The sequence below is a fragment of the Python bivittatus genome, unplaced genomic scaffold (assembly GCF_059951505.1).
Source record: "Python bivittatus isolate LINGU-HERP-01145 unplaced genomic scaffold, Pbiv_v1 ctg000960_np1212, whole genome shotgun sequence".
Taxonomy (NCBI): Eukaryota; Metazoa; Chordata; class Lepidosauria; order Squamata; family Pythonidae; genus Python; species Python bivittatus.
The window spans coordinates 1,191,985-1,205,938 of NW_028277124.1; the positions used below are offsets into that span (position 1 = coordinate 1,191,985).

At 35.3% G+C, this 13,954-nt stretch overlaps 1 protein-coding gene across 7 annotated transcripts in view; it reads left to right on the top strand.

Moving 5' to 3' along the window:
• CTNND2 (catenin delta 2) overlaps window positions 1–13,954 on the top strand; it is a 251,115-nt gene that overhangs the window by 63,835 nt on the left and 173,326 nt on the right. For 5 of the 7 annotated variants that reach the window (XR_015794248.1, XM_025164960.2, XM_088131557.1 and 2 more), the window contains exon 4: window positions 10,626–10,694. The exons of the other annotated variants lie outside the window; for them this stretch is intronic. Coding sequence is in view for 4 of the 5 variants with exons in the window: in XM_025164960.2 (XP_025020728.2) it covers window positions 10,626–10,694 (69 nt within the window). In the remaining variant the exon portion in view is untranslated. The remainder of the gene's footprint in view (window positions 1–10,625; window positions 10,695–13,954) is intronic. 7 annotated transcript variants of the gene reach the window in all.

A 13,954-nucleotide genomic window follows, 5' to 3' on the forward strand; every position in this document is an offset into this window, starting at 1 on the left:
TTGTTGGCATTCACAAAAGGGAAGAACTTTACCACTACCTGCGTCTGATTGCAAACAGACTGAAGTGTTTTGCAAAGAAAGAGCTCCAACATATTATAATTTGTGGCAGGACACAGAAGCCAAAGCTGTGCTACTGACAAAGATGAAGGTTTACTGAGAACAGTTTAGGAGACTGAACTTAGGCCAGATTGAAGGGGCAAAGCTGCCAGTATGGATTGATGCATGCTGGATCTCTTCCATGTGCTAAAGGTTCTGTACCTCACACATGAATTTGTGCTGTTCTTGGAAGCCTTTTTGTCACTGTTGTCCTACTGAAATTATTCATGGGCGTGTAAAATGTGATTTTGTGCTGTGTTATATCACTGTTCACAGAAATCTTATTCATCCTAATGCAGCAAGATTGTGGCATAAGTGGCCTCCTCCATATTTTGTCAATTTGTAGTCTGGGTGTACATCCTCATCCACATCACAGTGTTTTTTTATTTGATAGAGGCACATGGAGATACATACCTTCACTCAAGGTCATCCTTAAGTGACTCATTGCTGACCTGAATTTGCAGACAATTGATATTCAGGGAATATTCAGAAAAAAAGGTAATGTGAGGTTAGGTCCATGAATGGATATCTGTTCACACAGTTGGGGTTTCCTCCTGCTGCTCTCCACTTCATCTTAAATGCTGTGTCTAAGAATCTGTTCTCTGTACTGTGAGGGAGATAGGGTGGGCTAGAATATCATTAGCTGCAGGGAAGGAGAAAGTCCCTTTGTGTGAACAGATGCACACACTCAAAACACTCAACCCGGGGTGTTTGTGCGGGTAATTAAATATAGCATATCGCTACAAATTCCTCTTCTGGTGTTGCTAAGTGAAACAAAGCAACTTTTTTCTGACAGTATGCTAATATACCATATAAATGGGTTAAATTCAATCTGAAGGAATGCATAAATTGAACTGAATTGACGTTTATTGTCGCAGCATTACACATTATGAAACAAAGTCATCAATACACTAGTATTATAGTGACATTAGTAGCCAACTCTCTGCAGACAAGTTTTAAACTGAGTTCAAAATGTTAGTGGGCATTGTTTTCCCTGCTATGCTATGCTGTTCTCAAAAGCAGTTCTCACCTCTTCTCTGCTTCACATTTATAACTCCTTAAGTTGAAGCTAAATATAAAATCTTTGACAGTCATTAACAGTTGAAGAAAATGGGGACAGGGGGAGGAGAGAGGGTTGTATTAGTATTGGTAATGAAATATTATCCCTTCTGCTAGCTAAAGAAGGAGGTGATTCTCTGTGTTTTCTAGAGTTCATGCTCTAGTATATAGATATGGCCAGAAAAGAAGATTCAACAGTTGAATTGTCAGTCAAGATAAATAGATGGAATGAGATGGTGAAAGGCCATGAAACTTGAAATTTCATATGAAATGTTAGGGAACAGTTAAAACTGAATAGCTTGGAAAATATGAGATGATGATTCTTATATTGCGCTTTAGGTCTCATGAAACAAAGCAAGAATTTTCATCATTTAGAGTGTGATGGATGGCCAAGTTATTCTGTTTCTGATTTTATGTTGTCTTTCAATCACAACCTAGAAAGTGCCTAAAAAGCAGGCTAAATTTGGTTATACAGTAATATGTCTTTTTATGTTTGAAAGCTGAGAGAAAAAATAAAATAGTTTACTGCTTACATCTCAGCAAATATTTCAAGAGGATCAGGTATTTAAGCAACACAATTTATAAGACAGATTAATAAATGTGGCATATAAAGAGGTGACCAAATTCAGATGGAAGCACTGAATTCTGTAAAATTATAGACTTTACGTTAAGGATTTGTTGAGAATGAATCCTCCTAAATCTGACAAGAATTACCAAAATCCTGTTCTGTTCATTAAGCCAGGGTGACTTTACACTCATGGATTTGTACCGGCAGGGCCTTCTCATATTTTTATATAAGCGGGTTTCATCCTGTAATAAATTCACAAGTAGTCTATAGAATTCCAAAGTACCGAAGAACAAAATTAACTACAGACAATGATGATATACTTTACTAAGTGGTAAGAACAGAGCTAAAACATGTAAAATCTCTCCTCATGGGATGGAGATTGGTACTCCTTACAAAAATGGAATCCTGATCACATCTTGAATGTTACTGAACACACTGTTACAATTTTCAGATGAAAATGTTATCAGTACAGGTTGAAGCCTGCATGCAATCCAGATTACCCACTCCCCATGTTGGACAATCCCTTGGCAAGATTTGCCAGGCAGTAAATATTGTATTCTTTTTAAATTTTAGCAGCGCTCACAGGGAGCCTGAACAGCAGGCGTGCAAATAATTCATAGAACTACTTGTGGTTTTAGATTTATGTGTGAACAGAGACTTTCATTTGCCTCCTCCAGCATACCTATGTTCAACCTACATCATCAATTGAAATTAATGCAGTTTCCAACAGGGAAGAGCTGCAGTTGTCCATTCATTTGCAGAATTGTGAAAAGCAGATTTGTGTAAGGTACTGGCACTTCTAGTTGCCACCTTTTATTATAACTGCAAAGATGTATTTTGGTTAAAGAGATCTGGAACTGAGACTGTTAGAATTTTCATAAACAGAATTATCTTCTTTCCTTTCCACCCAGCTTGACATCTGCATCTTCATCAGTCTACTTGCTTCCCACTCTAGAGATTTCTTTAAACAAAAAAATAGTTTTTTGATAAATGCATTCAGCAGATTTCACTTGGTGTCCTTATGGGTAGTTACACTGACATCTTTATTACTACAACATCTTAAAAACCATGCTTAAGTTTGAAGCAAGGCTGATAGATAAATTTGGATTATTTACATACTTTAAGATCTATATTTGCTTTATTTTTGTATGTCTACATTAAAATATTACACACATCAGCATACGTTACGTCAGAGCTTAGCTACCTCTTATACAGCCCTAAGTTTGTTTTGTCATCATTAGGTAGCCAAAGGAAATTGGAAAGATTAATAGACTGTGGGTAAAAGCTTTTTAGAAGTTGGTTTTTAGCTTCAAGAATTCAAGCTGTGTGTGTCTATATTGCAGATAGGAAATAGATGGTTATCTTAGCTAGGTTTTTTTAAAAAGCATAACTGAAGTATTGTAAGTGCAAAATGCCTGAAACTTAATGGCAGGATTTCTTAATGTTTGGCATTTTAATTCACAAATTGCTTTATATTCTTTATTGTATTTACAATAATTCTTAAAGACAAATTCTACTCTGGTATACTATTTCCTACTTTGTATATTACAGCCTAAATTTTAATAATCAGAGAACAAGGCATATTTTGGGAGTATTTTATTTTATAAAATGCATTCCTCACTTCCCCCCCCCCCCCACACACACAATTGATCTTCCAGGTGTTCCTATTTTTGTGGATCACTGCAATGAGAAGGTATGCCCTTGTATTGATTTATAATGCATTCAGTTAGTAACATAATTTGGTTGTGAGTCTCCTCATAGGCATAATAGCTTCTCCCATTCAGCCTAATACTTCACTCAGTGCTGAGAGAGAACCTCTCCCAGCAACTTCATGTAGATATTAAACAAGTTAGGGGACACCACCAAGCCCTGGGGCATCCCATATTAGAATGCCTGCAAATTCAGTCCCCTCCACTCTCACTGACTGCATCTGGCCACTCAGGAAGGAGCAGAGGTGCTGCAAAACAGTGCTTCCCACTTACAGTTCTTCAGATGGCCCAGAACAATCCTGTAGTCAACACTTCCAAATGCCACTGAGGGTTTTGCAGGACAAGGGTGGTGGTGCTCCCGCCATCCATGCTGTACCAAAAGTCATAAATGAGAATGATGCATGCAGTTTCCATCCCATACCTCAGCCAGCAAACTAGTGACCAATTTCACTCTTATACATTATTAGTATAAGCAGACAATAAATATCTTTTTAATGTAAGACATGTGGACTTGTTTGGAAAGGCATGTCTCATAATCTGTGATCTACTAAGACAAAAGTAGCTGATCAGCAACTTATTCTGACACATTCGATGCCTCATGTACTTGTAGACATTATCTGATCATTGCCATCCCAAACAAAAAAAATAAACCTTCATTCAAGGCTGGTGAGTTATGTTCATCTTAGTACATCAGAATGTACTAAGGGAGTACAGAATGAAAGGGAGAAAGCTTGTTCTGGTATATTGTGTGTCTGTACACATATGATACAAAAAAAAAATCATCTTTCCTGTACAGGGCAGAGGAGTTCTGGAGGGAAAACAGGCAAATCTGGGCATAGAGAACAGGAAAATATCAAGTTTTCCTATTTTGGAAATTAATAATATTTCTGGGGTCTAGGTTTATTGTGAACTTTCCAGAAAGTATGTTTCTTAGTTGCTACATAAAAGGTGTTTTTAATATTTTCCTCCGTTTTTTGGCATAGAATTTCTGAAGTCATAAGATTATAGATATTTTTCTCATCATAACTTTAAGAATTGTTTGTTCATTATGCCTTACTTAGCTTAAATGTTCCATTTTAAATAATATGAAACTATCCTTAGCTGGATTTTTGCCATTGAACCCCTCACTCTCTTGCTTTATGAAGTCTCCATTGGAAGGGGAAAATAAGACAGCTTTGTTATCCCTTAAGTTATTCATGTGAATCTCCCCTGGAGATGTGAGAAAAGTGAAATATTTTGCTTGATAAACCCAGAGCCCTGCCACCTTAACAAAATGTCCTAACAAAATGTCCTGTAACTGTTAGTAGAAAGAATTAAATTTATAGAACTACAGCATAAGTCTGTATCCTTTTATTTCACTCATTTACTCCCTTTGGACGTTACAGAATAGCATGAGCAAAAACACGTTTCTGAAATGTTCTGATAGCATAGAAGGTTAATGGATGTTCTCTAATTCAGATTGGCTTGTCACTTGAGGGATTTCTTTCAGGTTATGTGTCTCGTTAACTTTGAAAGCAAAGGACATTTGTGCATGAAAAAAGAACAAGGGCCTGCCAAAACCAAAGAGAAATGTGCAACCTGCATTTTCAGCAGCATTTTTTTTTTTTTTGCATTGAACAAAATGAGAAGACTATAGGCGACATTAAATGTACAAATGTTTTGTTAAGCTTTTTCTTGGTGGCATGCTGTTTAAAGACTGTTGAAGTATTATACAATTTTCTCAGCAAGATAATGTTGCTTATAGACAAATGTATTTATTATATCTCCACTCCAAAAGATTTGACTAAATACTCACACTGTAAAACGTAAATACCTTCTTAACTCACTTGACAAAAATCACATATATGCATGGCTTCAGGCTAGTATTTTTCCATATCCATGTTGTAAAATTTCATGGTAAATATGTCAAGCATAAAATGGGTTTTCTTGCATTGAGAATATGTATGCATCTGGTCATATTTACAACCTTCCATATTCATGATTTAAAGAGAAATATAATAAAAACTATGATCAAAATTGGTTCTCTCCATATACGTAACAATGAGTGTTTGAAAAAAAATCCTGTCTGCATACATCTTTTTTCTTAGGCCTGTTATTACTCAAGAGCCCTGTGTGGTGGGGGCAGGAGAAGGAAATGGAAGAGAGGAGGAAAAAGTAACAAGTGGTTCACCTTTGATTCCAAACTCACCCATTTGATAACGCAGCTCCTGATGGAAAATAGCCCTTATCATAAACAAAGGAAAATCCTTATCTCAGTTTATATATTACGCACCTTAGATGGCAACTCTTTCTGCAGTCTTCCAATATGCTTTTGTACCTGAACAAAGGATTTAACCTCTCATTAATGTATACATCTAGGTTTTCCCATACATTGCCCCTCTGAAATCATCTATTCAGTTTAGCTCTATCTCTAGTGCTACTTTTTTATGGTAAAATAAAGACATTGTTTGGACTCCATTCTGTTTTCTTTCTTTGTATCTGCTTCCTTTTGAATTACATTCCAGTATCACAGTAACTTTTGTATTCAGCTTCTTTTTCCCTATCCCTGATCTTTAAAGCTAGAGACAGATAATACAACAGTATCATAAATGTTACTGATAATATGAATTTTACTTTACAGTATAAGCAAAAAAGAAAGTTTCTGCCCCAAGGAGTTTGCAGTGCAAAGCCTGACAATAGAGAGGACAGAGGCATGTGTGAAATAGTTATGAGTGGTCCAGGTTTTAAATAAAATCCAGACAGTACATTTGAGGTTTGACTAGATTCCTTTCTTCTTCTTCATGAATTCCCGAGCAGCGGCACATCAAGGCATTGAGCAAACCATCTAAGATAACAGCAACCTGGGTAGCTCAGGCACTTTTGAAACTCTACGCATGTCTCTCATTCAGTCACTTATCAAGTATTTCCAACTGTTAACATTATTTCTAATAGTATCCCAATAATAACCAGTTCCCTAAAGAATTATCATGTGTTTCTTCTCAACTTTTAGCAGCTGGTCTGCTATCAGTCTCCTATAACATTTCTATTAAGAGTTGATTAGAGAGTCCCACTCCAATTTCTTTGGATATAGTAATGAACTCTTACTTACTAATACTGTGGAAGAATCCATGTAACAGCTGCAGAGCTTTATTAGTAGGATCACATCAATGTAATGTTCCTTTGATAAGTAAAATGTAATGCAATATTTTCTTCCAGGAACTGTACTAAAAAGGAAATTGTAAGCTTTTATCTTTCATTTTGGAATATAAAGATCTAATTGTCCATGCAAGCACAAAAAGGAAATTTACTTTCATCTTGCAAAACTGTTTATATACTTCATTTAAAAAAAGACAATTCTAACACTTTCTTCCATAGTCTTTTTGGGGGGGGGGTGGTATTAAAGCTGTTCTTTGAATGGCAGATGCATAAGTGCGCAAGGAGAATGAAGTTCCAAAACTTTCCAAAAATGAAAATTATTTTAATTAAACATTGTTCATATGATTATTTCTCATATGTTTAATAGGTTGAGTAAAGCAAAGATATCTGATCAGAGTGCTGAAATTCAGTCAAAAATCATATTTCAAATAGAGGAGAAATAAGATTATTAAAATGGGAACCTACTATGTAGGCTGAGGTTTAGCCCTCTGATGTGGGAAAAACATGCTGCAGGGGTGCTGAGAGAAAGAAAATTGAACTGTAAATGTCCGCTTCTTGTGAAAGTAATATTTTCTAGGTCATAATGTACTAGGGTTCTGATTTGGCTGTGAGTACTTAGAAACTAAAGCATTATTACTGCAGTAGTAATTACATGTATAACCATGTAGTTTTATGTTCCATTTTCATTTTCATAAGAAAACTGATTAATATTTATTGTTGCTTTTCACAAATTTAAGCTAATTTTTTGAAGGCATAGCTAATAATCACAGAGGCAAGTGACTTTCTTTTGCTGAGTAATAGTTTTAAATAATTGTTTGAACGTTGATGTACTTGTTAGTAAGTAACCCTTGTATTTAATTCTTCTGTGAGTGATAGAGTAACTTCCAAAATGTCAAGTAACTTAATGCTAAATGTTGACAGCAATATTTGTTTGAGAACATTACAATAAAAGTATTTGAATGTTTGAATCTTAATTGATAGAATAGTATACTTTATTTTCTAATTTGCTAAACCATCTCAATATTATCCCTTATTTCCTGCAGCTACTATTTGCTGCTGTTCAGTTTTTTAAAGTGATATAGTTTGCCTTCTTACCTATAGAAATTAACTAATTATAGTAGAAAGGTGCAGCCTTTTTGGCCCAGGGTTACATTTTTAATTTCTAAAGATGTGTTGTAGACCATACTCAAAAAAGTGAGTAGGTTGAGTACAAGAATGAAATTTAATATATGTTAAATTTAATTAAAACTAAATTAGGTTAAACTCCTTGTATATTTCATTGGTTTTCTGTCACACTAAAATTTACAATTAGGCAGTAATCTTTGGAGGGTCTCTAGGGGCCACACACACAAAAAATTGGGGGGACGCTCTTTGCTTCTAGGACTATAGGCTATGTGGTTGGATTGCTGTATGTCAGTAATACCTATGAAATAGCACCAGATAGTTAAGGGAGATGGGTTTACTTAAGGCATAGACCTTACGGTGACTAATCTGAAGAGTTTGGCAAGATTCTTAATGTAAAAATAATGCTAACAATGTTCTTATTTCACTTTCCTTGTTTGTTTGTTTGTTTGTTTGTTTATGTGTGGGAATATACTTGAGAGGTGATCCTTCAGAAAGAATATTAGCATCTTAAGGCAGTCTTTCCATATGGACAAGTATTTTTCATTGGGGAGAAATTAAGTGTTGCCTGAACAGATGTGCTGCCTAGAAAGGACTGGCCTATTGTATATGGCACTTCTAAGCCTGTATTTCCACTCCAAGATCTGAGAATTGTGGGAATCAATTAAAATAGAGAACTTAGCAAGTTAGTCCTTAAACTCTTAATGGCCACTTTTATAGTTTATATATTGGCTAATTCCAGGCCACCACTCACCAAACCTTTATTTAATGCCATGAATAGTTAAGGGTTTCCAGTTTTCCCACATAGAGAATGAGGGGAGTGTAGGAAAAAACATTTGGTCCCAACAGCTTATAGGTATCAGATTTAGGATTGGTCATCATTAATTATATGGATCCAAGGAAAGCAAATGGGCCTCAACCTCTATAAGAGCTTCTTGATGTAAAGATATCACTGCTGTCACCTCATTTTAAAGAAAGTGGTACTAGATTGGAGAGTTGTCTCAAAATGGAAGATGAGAAAATGGAAGTCTTCCCTGCTATACTGATTTTGTATGAAATGAAGGTTCACACTTCAGCCCAGAGACACTATTCAGATGATATATATCTTGCATAATTGAAACAAATATATGTATCTTAAAATGTCAATATATGTTATTGACTGTATCTACTTAGTATGAGATAACCTTTCCTAAACTGGTCCCGCTAGTTGAATTGGATTTCTGTTGGTGATGCTGGTTTGCAAATATTAGGAGTTGCAGTCCATCATATCCAAGAGGCACCAGGCTGGGGAAAGCTGGTTCTAAAATAAACTTCAGATATATTTAGAAATGTTTTTGAAAAAAAAAACTGCAGAACAAATAGTATCAGTTAGACTTCACTTTCACCATTTTTCAACTGTTGGGTCCAATATAAAATATTCCATAAACATATATTTTCTGTTTCTGTGTCTTTGGTGATTTTTTTTTTAATACAAACCTTTGTTTTTTTCCTGGTTGAAAATCTGAAATTATCTGCAGCAGCCGACAACTCAAGAAGATACTGGGCTAACTTCTGCAATAAGAAATAGGTTTTCCCGCCCCCAAAGGTCCCCATTTGCACCCTTTCTACAGCCCTTCCCCTAAGCATTCACCATCAGAAAAGTCCTGTGTTCTAATTGTGTGATGATGATGATGATCATCATCATCATGATCATGATGATGATCTTAGATTTGCAGAATGAAGTAGAGAACTCAGATGACGGGCTTCAGAGACAGGCTAACCATATTCAGAGCCCTCCTAGACAGCGGATGCAGCCTTATGTTTATCCTCAGAATTGGAAAATATATTCCCATATTCCCAAATGTCTCTCTGTCCTCAGCCTTGAAACTGAAATAGTAGATAGGGATTCTTTATGGCCTGCACAGCTCCTCCAAATAGGGTGGGTCTGACTACAGTACAGATCCACTAACAATATTGTCAATATGGATTTGAAACATTGCAATTATCAATTTTTTTTAATGGGAAAATAAATGCAATAATCTAGCCCGGTGTTTCTCAGCAACTTCAAGGTATGTAGGGAGTTGAAGTCCATACATTCTGGAAGTTGAAGTCCACACATCTTAAAGTTGCTGAGATTGAGAAACACTAATCTAGACTAATTTGGAGCTTTCCCCAATATTGTTTACTGCTGTCCTTTCCACTAGAAACTTTTTCCTTTATCTTGTTTATTGTTCTCTTTGTGCCCTTGTCTTTACTAGCCCTGACTTCCTCTACAAGTCTTAGGTAGCCACACATTGGGGAAAATAGGTACCTTAACAGCTAACAAAGTGATTGGTTCCATTATTTCTATGGTTCTGGCAGTCACAGCAATAGCAAATAGCTAGTTCCTAGATCTGCTTAGACTCTGAGAGGGAATGTCAGAAATCTATCAAATTTCTGCCTGAAGGTGAGATCAGTACTGCATTTGCAGACAAGTATTTCATTACTCTTTATTGTAAGAGTAAAGAGGGGAAGGTGCAATTTATGAAATGTATTTTTTTCCAGATTTCTTTCCATTGTCATAGAATTCTAAGGATGATGTACCATCTTAAAGAGAAAAGGGGTAGTTTTAGTAATTATTAGACGTAGCAAACCTGCTCTGATAATTCAACCAAAGGAACCACAAATTCCAGTAAATTTATTTTGGAAAAAGTACACTTGCTAATGAAAAATTTCTGGAGCCGTTGCTTTCCCATTTGTGGTTTTAAAAGTGCAGTTTATATAATATTGTATAGCAACATATTATGTTTCAAGCAAGGCTGAACAACGTCGTTTGTTTAGTCATAATCTTTATTCATTGCATGTAATTTTAATACAACACATATGCTTGAATTTTATGTTCTTGCCTTTCTTATTGACTGATTGAAAGATGTGTATTTGTTTTTTCTGCTAACTTCCACAATTCTGTTCCTCTCCAGATCTTTCATGAACCCTTTTTCCTGGATGAAGGTTGCCTCCAATAAGATTTCAAATACGCATTCAAATGTGTATGTACTTGAATGATTGATTCATTTCTAGCAAATTTTAAGCGGGCAGATTGCAATAGTATCCCAGCCATATAACGCATTGGATCAATGCTGATATGTGCATGTTACCTTAACTTCTTAATGCATAGCCCATTCCTACACTAATATTGATATACTTCTTTTCCAAATAGTTGTAGAATGCATATAGTATTTTGTGCTATTGAGGTTTTTCATATTTCTAGTTAAAGCAATCTCTTATATTCTTGTCTTTTTTCCCCACCCTACAATCCAGATTTGCTCCTGAAGAACAGAGTTTTCTGGATTTTCATTATCCGCCCCTCCCTCCATCCTCCAATGTCTCTTTCTATGTTTATGAAAGCAGTGGAAGAAAAAGATGAATAAATTTATTGTATCAACTCAGTGAGATTTGCCTATACCTGGCAAACTACTCTCTTAAGTACTACTGCATTCATATGTAACGTTTTTTATTTTGTGTTGGACTGCCACATTTTTAACAAGTCTTTATATTACAATGTGCACTATAAACCATAGAGCGGCCTTCCTAACATAGTACTGCTGTAGATATTTAAAATTGTGAGTATAAAAACATGCAGCAATTGGCAGTTATTTCCTTCTTTATGGAAAGCATCATTTGGCACTATATGGAGCACTGATTTTTTTTTTTTAATTGTGTATGCTTGCTAATTATTACATTTCTGTTTGTGCTTTTTTCAGCCGTGTATGTTGTATGCCTGCAATCAAAGTCATTTGTCACCTTAAATTTCAGTATATACCAGTATTTAGTTGAATAAGAGCAGACGAATGTAAAGTTGAAGAAAAAAGAAACTGAGCTGCATAAAGTTAATGTACATATCTTTATAACATGTATTTCTAGATTTCAGTGCTAGATTATTAATATTTCTAAATCTGCTCCAACTACAACTGAAGACTTCCAAGCAGAGGAAACCTATGACAAACTTCTCCAATCTGTTATTATCCAAATATGCTACTACTGAAACTCCCAGAAATCCCCAGGCTGGGCCATATCAATCCATTCATAAGAATAAAATTATACAACCTGGATTACCTAAAACAGATATCTCCGAATAAAATGATTGGGGAAATTATTTTGTGAAAGTGTTAGGGTTATGGCAGTTCAAAACGCAGTTTGCTCTGTGAAGTACCTTAAAACACAGCTATGACATGAAAAGATATAACAGCTTTATGGCCATAAATAACCTAATTCTGGACACTTAGAGTTAAAAATAGGCTTAGTTGTTTTTTTCATACAATTAGCTTTGTATGATTTTTTAAAAATAAAAACCTATCAAATGGGATCACATAGATATACAGTACATACTTTTGTAAAACTTTGCCCAGGATGGAAAAGTGGATGTTAGTGGTCAATTATTTTTTTTCCAGGGCAAACAGCTTTTACAAGACCCCCAGGTTTTACCTGAATAAATGCAAGAAAAAGGTTAAAAATCCTCCCTCTCACTGTCTTCCCTCGTAGTTACTATTTTTTTTAAAAGTGTGATGTAATAAAATGATTAATTTTTCATTCAATTTATACTACCAGGAGACTTTAATAGCAGTATATTTATGGACTTTAGCCAATAAAAACTGGTTATTCTGTAAAAGGGTTGGCTGAAGACCAATCTGCCAAATCCTTGGTGGCTACCAAATCAAAGTGCAATGCTATAAATGCCAGCACTGTTTCTATAATATAAGTGCTAAAAGAATCAGTGATAGAATATATTCAGCTAGGATGCTACATAGACACATAATTAACAGGTTGTGTTTACAGTTCCTGGGTTGGCAACACTGACTTCAGCAAAAGTGATTTATGCTGAAGATGAGTGCTAAATCTGAATGTAAATGTGGTTAGCCAGTTTTAGTTGTTCAGTTCACATGAAAACAGGGAGGTGGCACAAAGTACAATAATTACAAACATTTTTATAAGCACACAAGGTGGGCATACCTTTGCAGCATCTTCTTTAGAAACTTTTATGGGTGAATTATTGTATTCCATGCCCCCACTGTTTGCATCAAAAGTTCTATGCCCCTTGTTTAGGATCCACTTTGATGTGAGAGAAATGATTATTTCATACAGGTAGTCCTCATTTAGTGACCACAGTTGGGACCAGCAACTCAGTTGTTAAGCAAATCAGTCACTAAGTGAAACCACAACTGTGCTTATGAACTTACTTCAACTTTCCTTTGTTTTACAGACCTGTGAAGGTCATAAATGCAAGGATTGGTCACAAATTACTTTTTCATCACCATTGTAACTGCGAATGGTCACTCTATGAGTCAGTCACTAAATGAGGACTAGCTGTAATTTTAATGCAGAAGTCTGAAGGCCAGTTGGATCTATTTTACTAAGATACTTAATACTCTCTCAAAACTAAAATATTTTTTTTCAGACTAATTTTTGAGTTAAGATGGTATTCTTTGTGTTCTAAGGAAAGAGGTAGTGTTTTGCCAAAACTCTTAAGTTATCCCCATCCCTTTAATCTGTCATTTAGTGTATATTGAAATATGTTGAATTGTCATTATTGAGGACTGCTTGATCCATATTTTCATGTTAAAAATACAAATCTGATGATTCCTTAGTCATATCAGATTAATGAACAAATACACTACTTCAGAGAGAGGTGATAAAGGCAGCAGATGGATTAATATTTTCCCCCTTCTATCACATTAAAAATTCCAGTTCGGTAACAATTTTGATAGGCCTCTAATCAACGTATTTTGGGGTCCACATGCAATCCTAGAGCCTCAGATTATCCATCCCTAGTGTAGGTAATGGCAAAATTACATGCACCTTTCCCTCTCATGCAGAATTCTGTATCCTATTCAATTAAGTTAAAATTTATTTTAATCAGTCTGATTAAAATCAGATTATAATTCTAAATGGGGCAGGTGATAGTGACATACAACTTCAGAAACTGAGACCTTATGTTGTTCCTCATACATTAATTAGCAACCCATTTACCTAGAAAACTCAGTGTCAAGGCGAAGAATTACATTTTCCTCTCCCGAATATGCTAGTTTCTTATATCGTAAAAGGTGTTTTTTCAGGAAAAGCATTCCATCATACATGTCCCTACCTGGAGAATGACAGAAATACAACTGAGAGAGAAGGATATGACTTTGGAACAAATAACTCCTAATACAGAGAAATGTTGCAGAACAGAAAATAATGTGAAGCATTATTGATACCTCCATTCTGACAATCCTAAACCCTGGATCATAATTTAAATTCCAAACAAATGTAT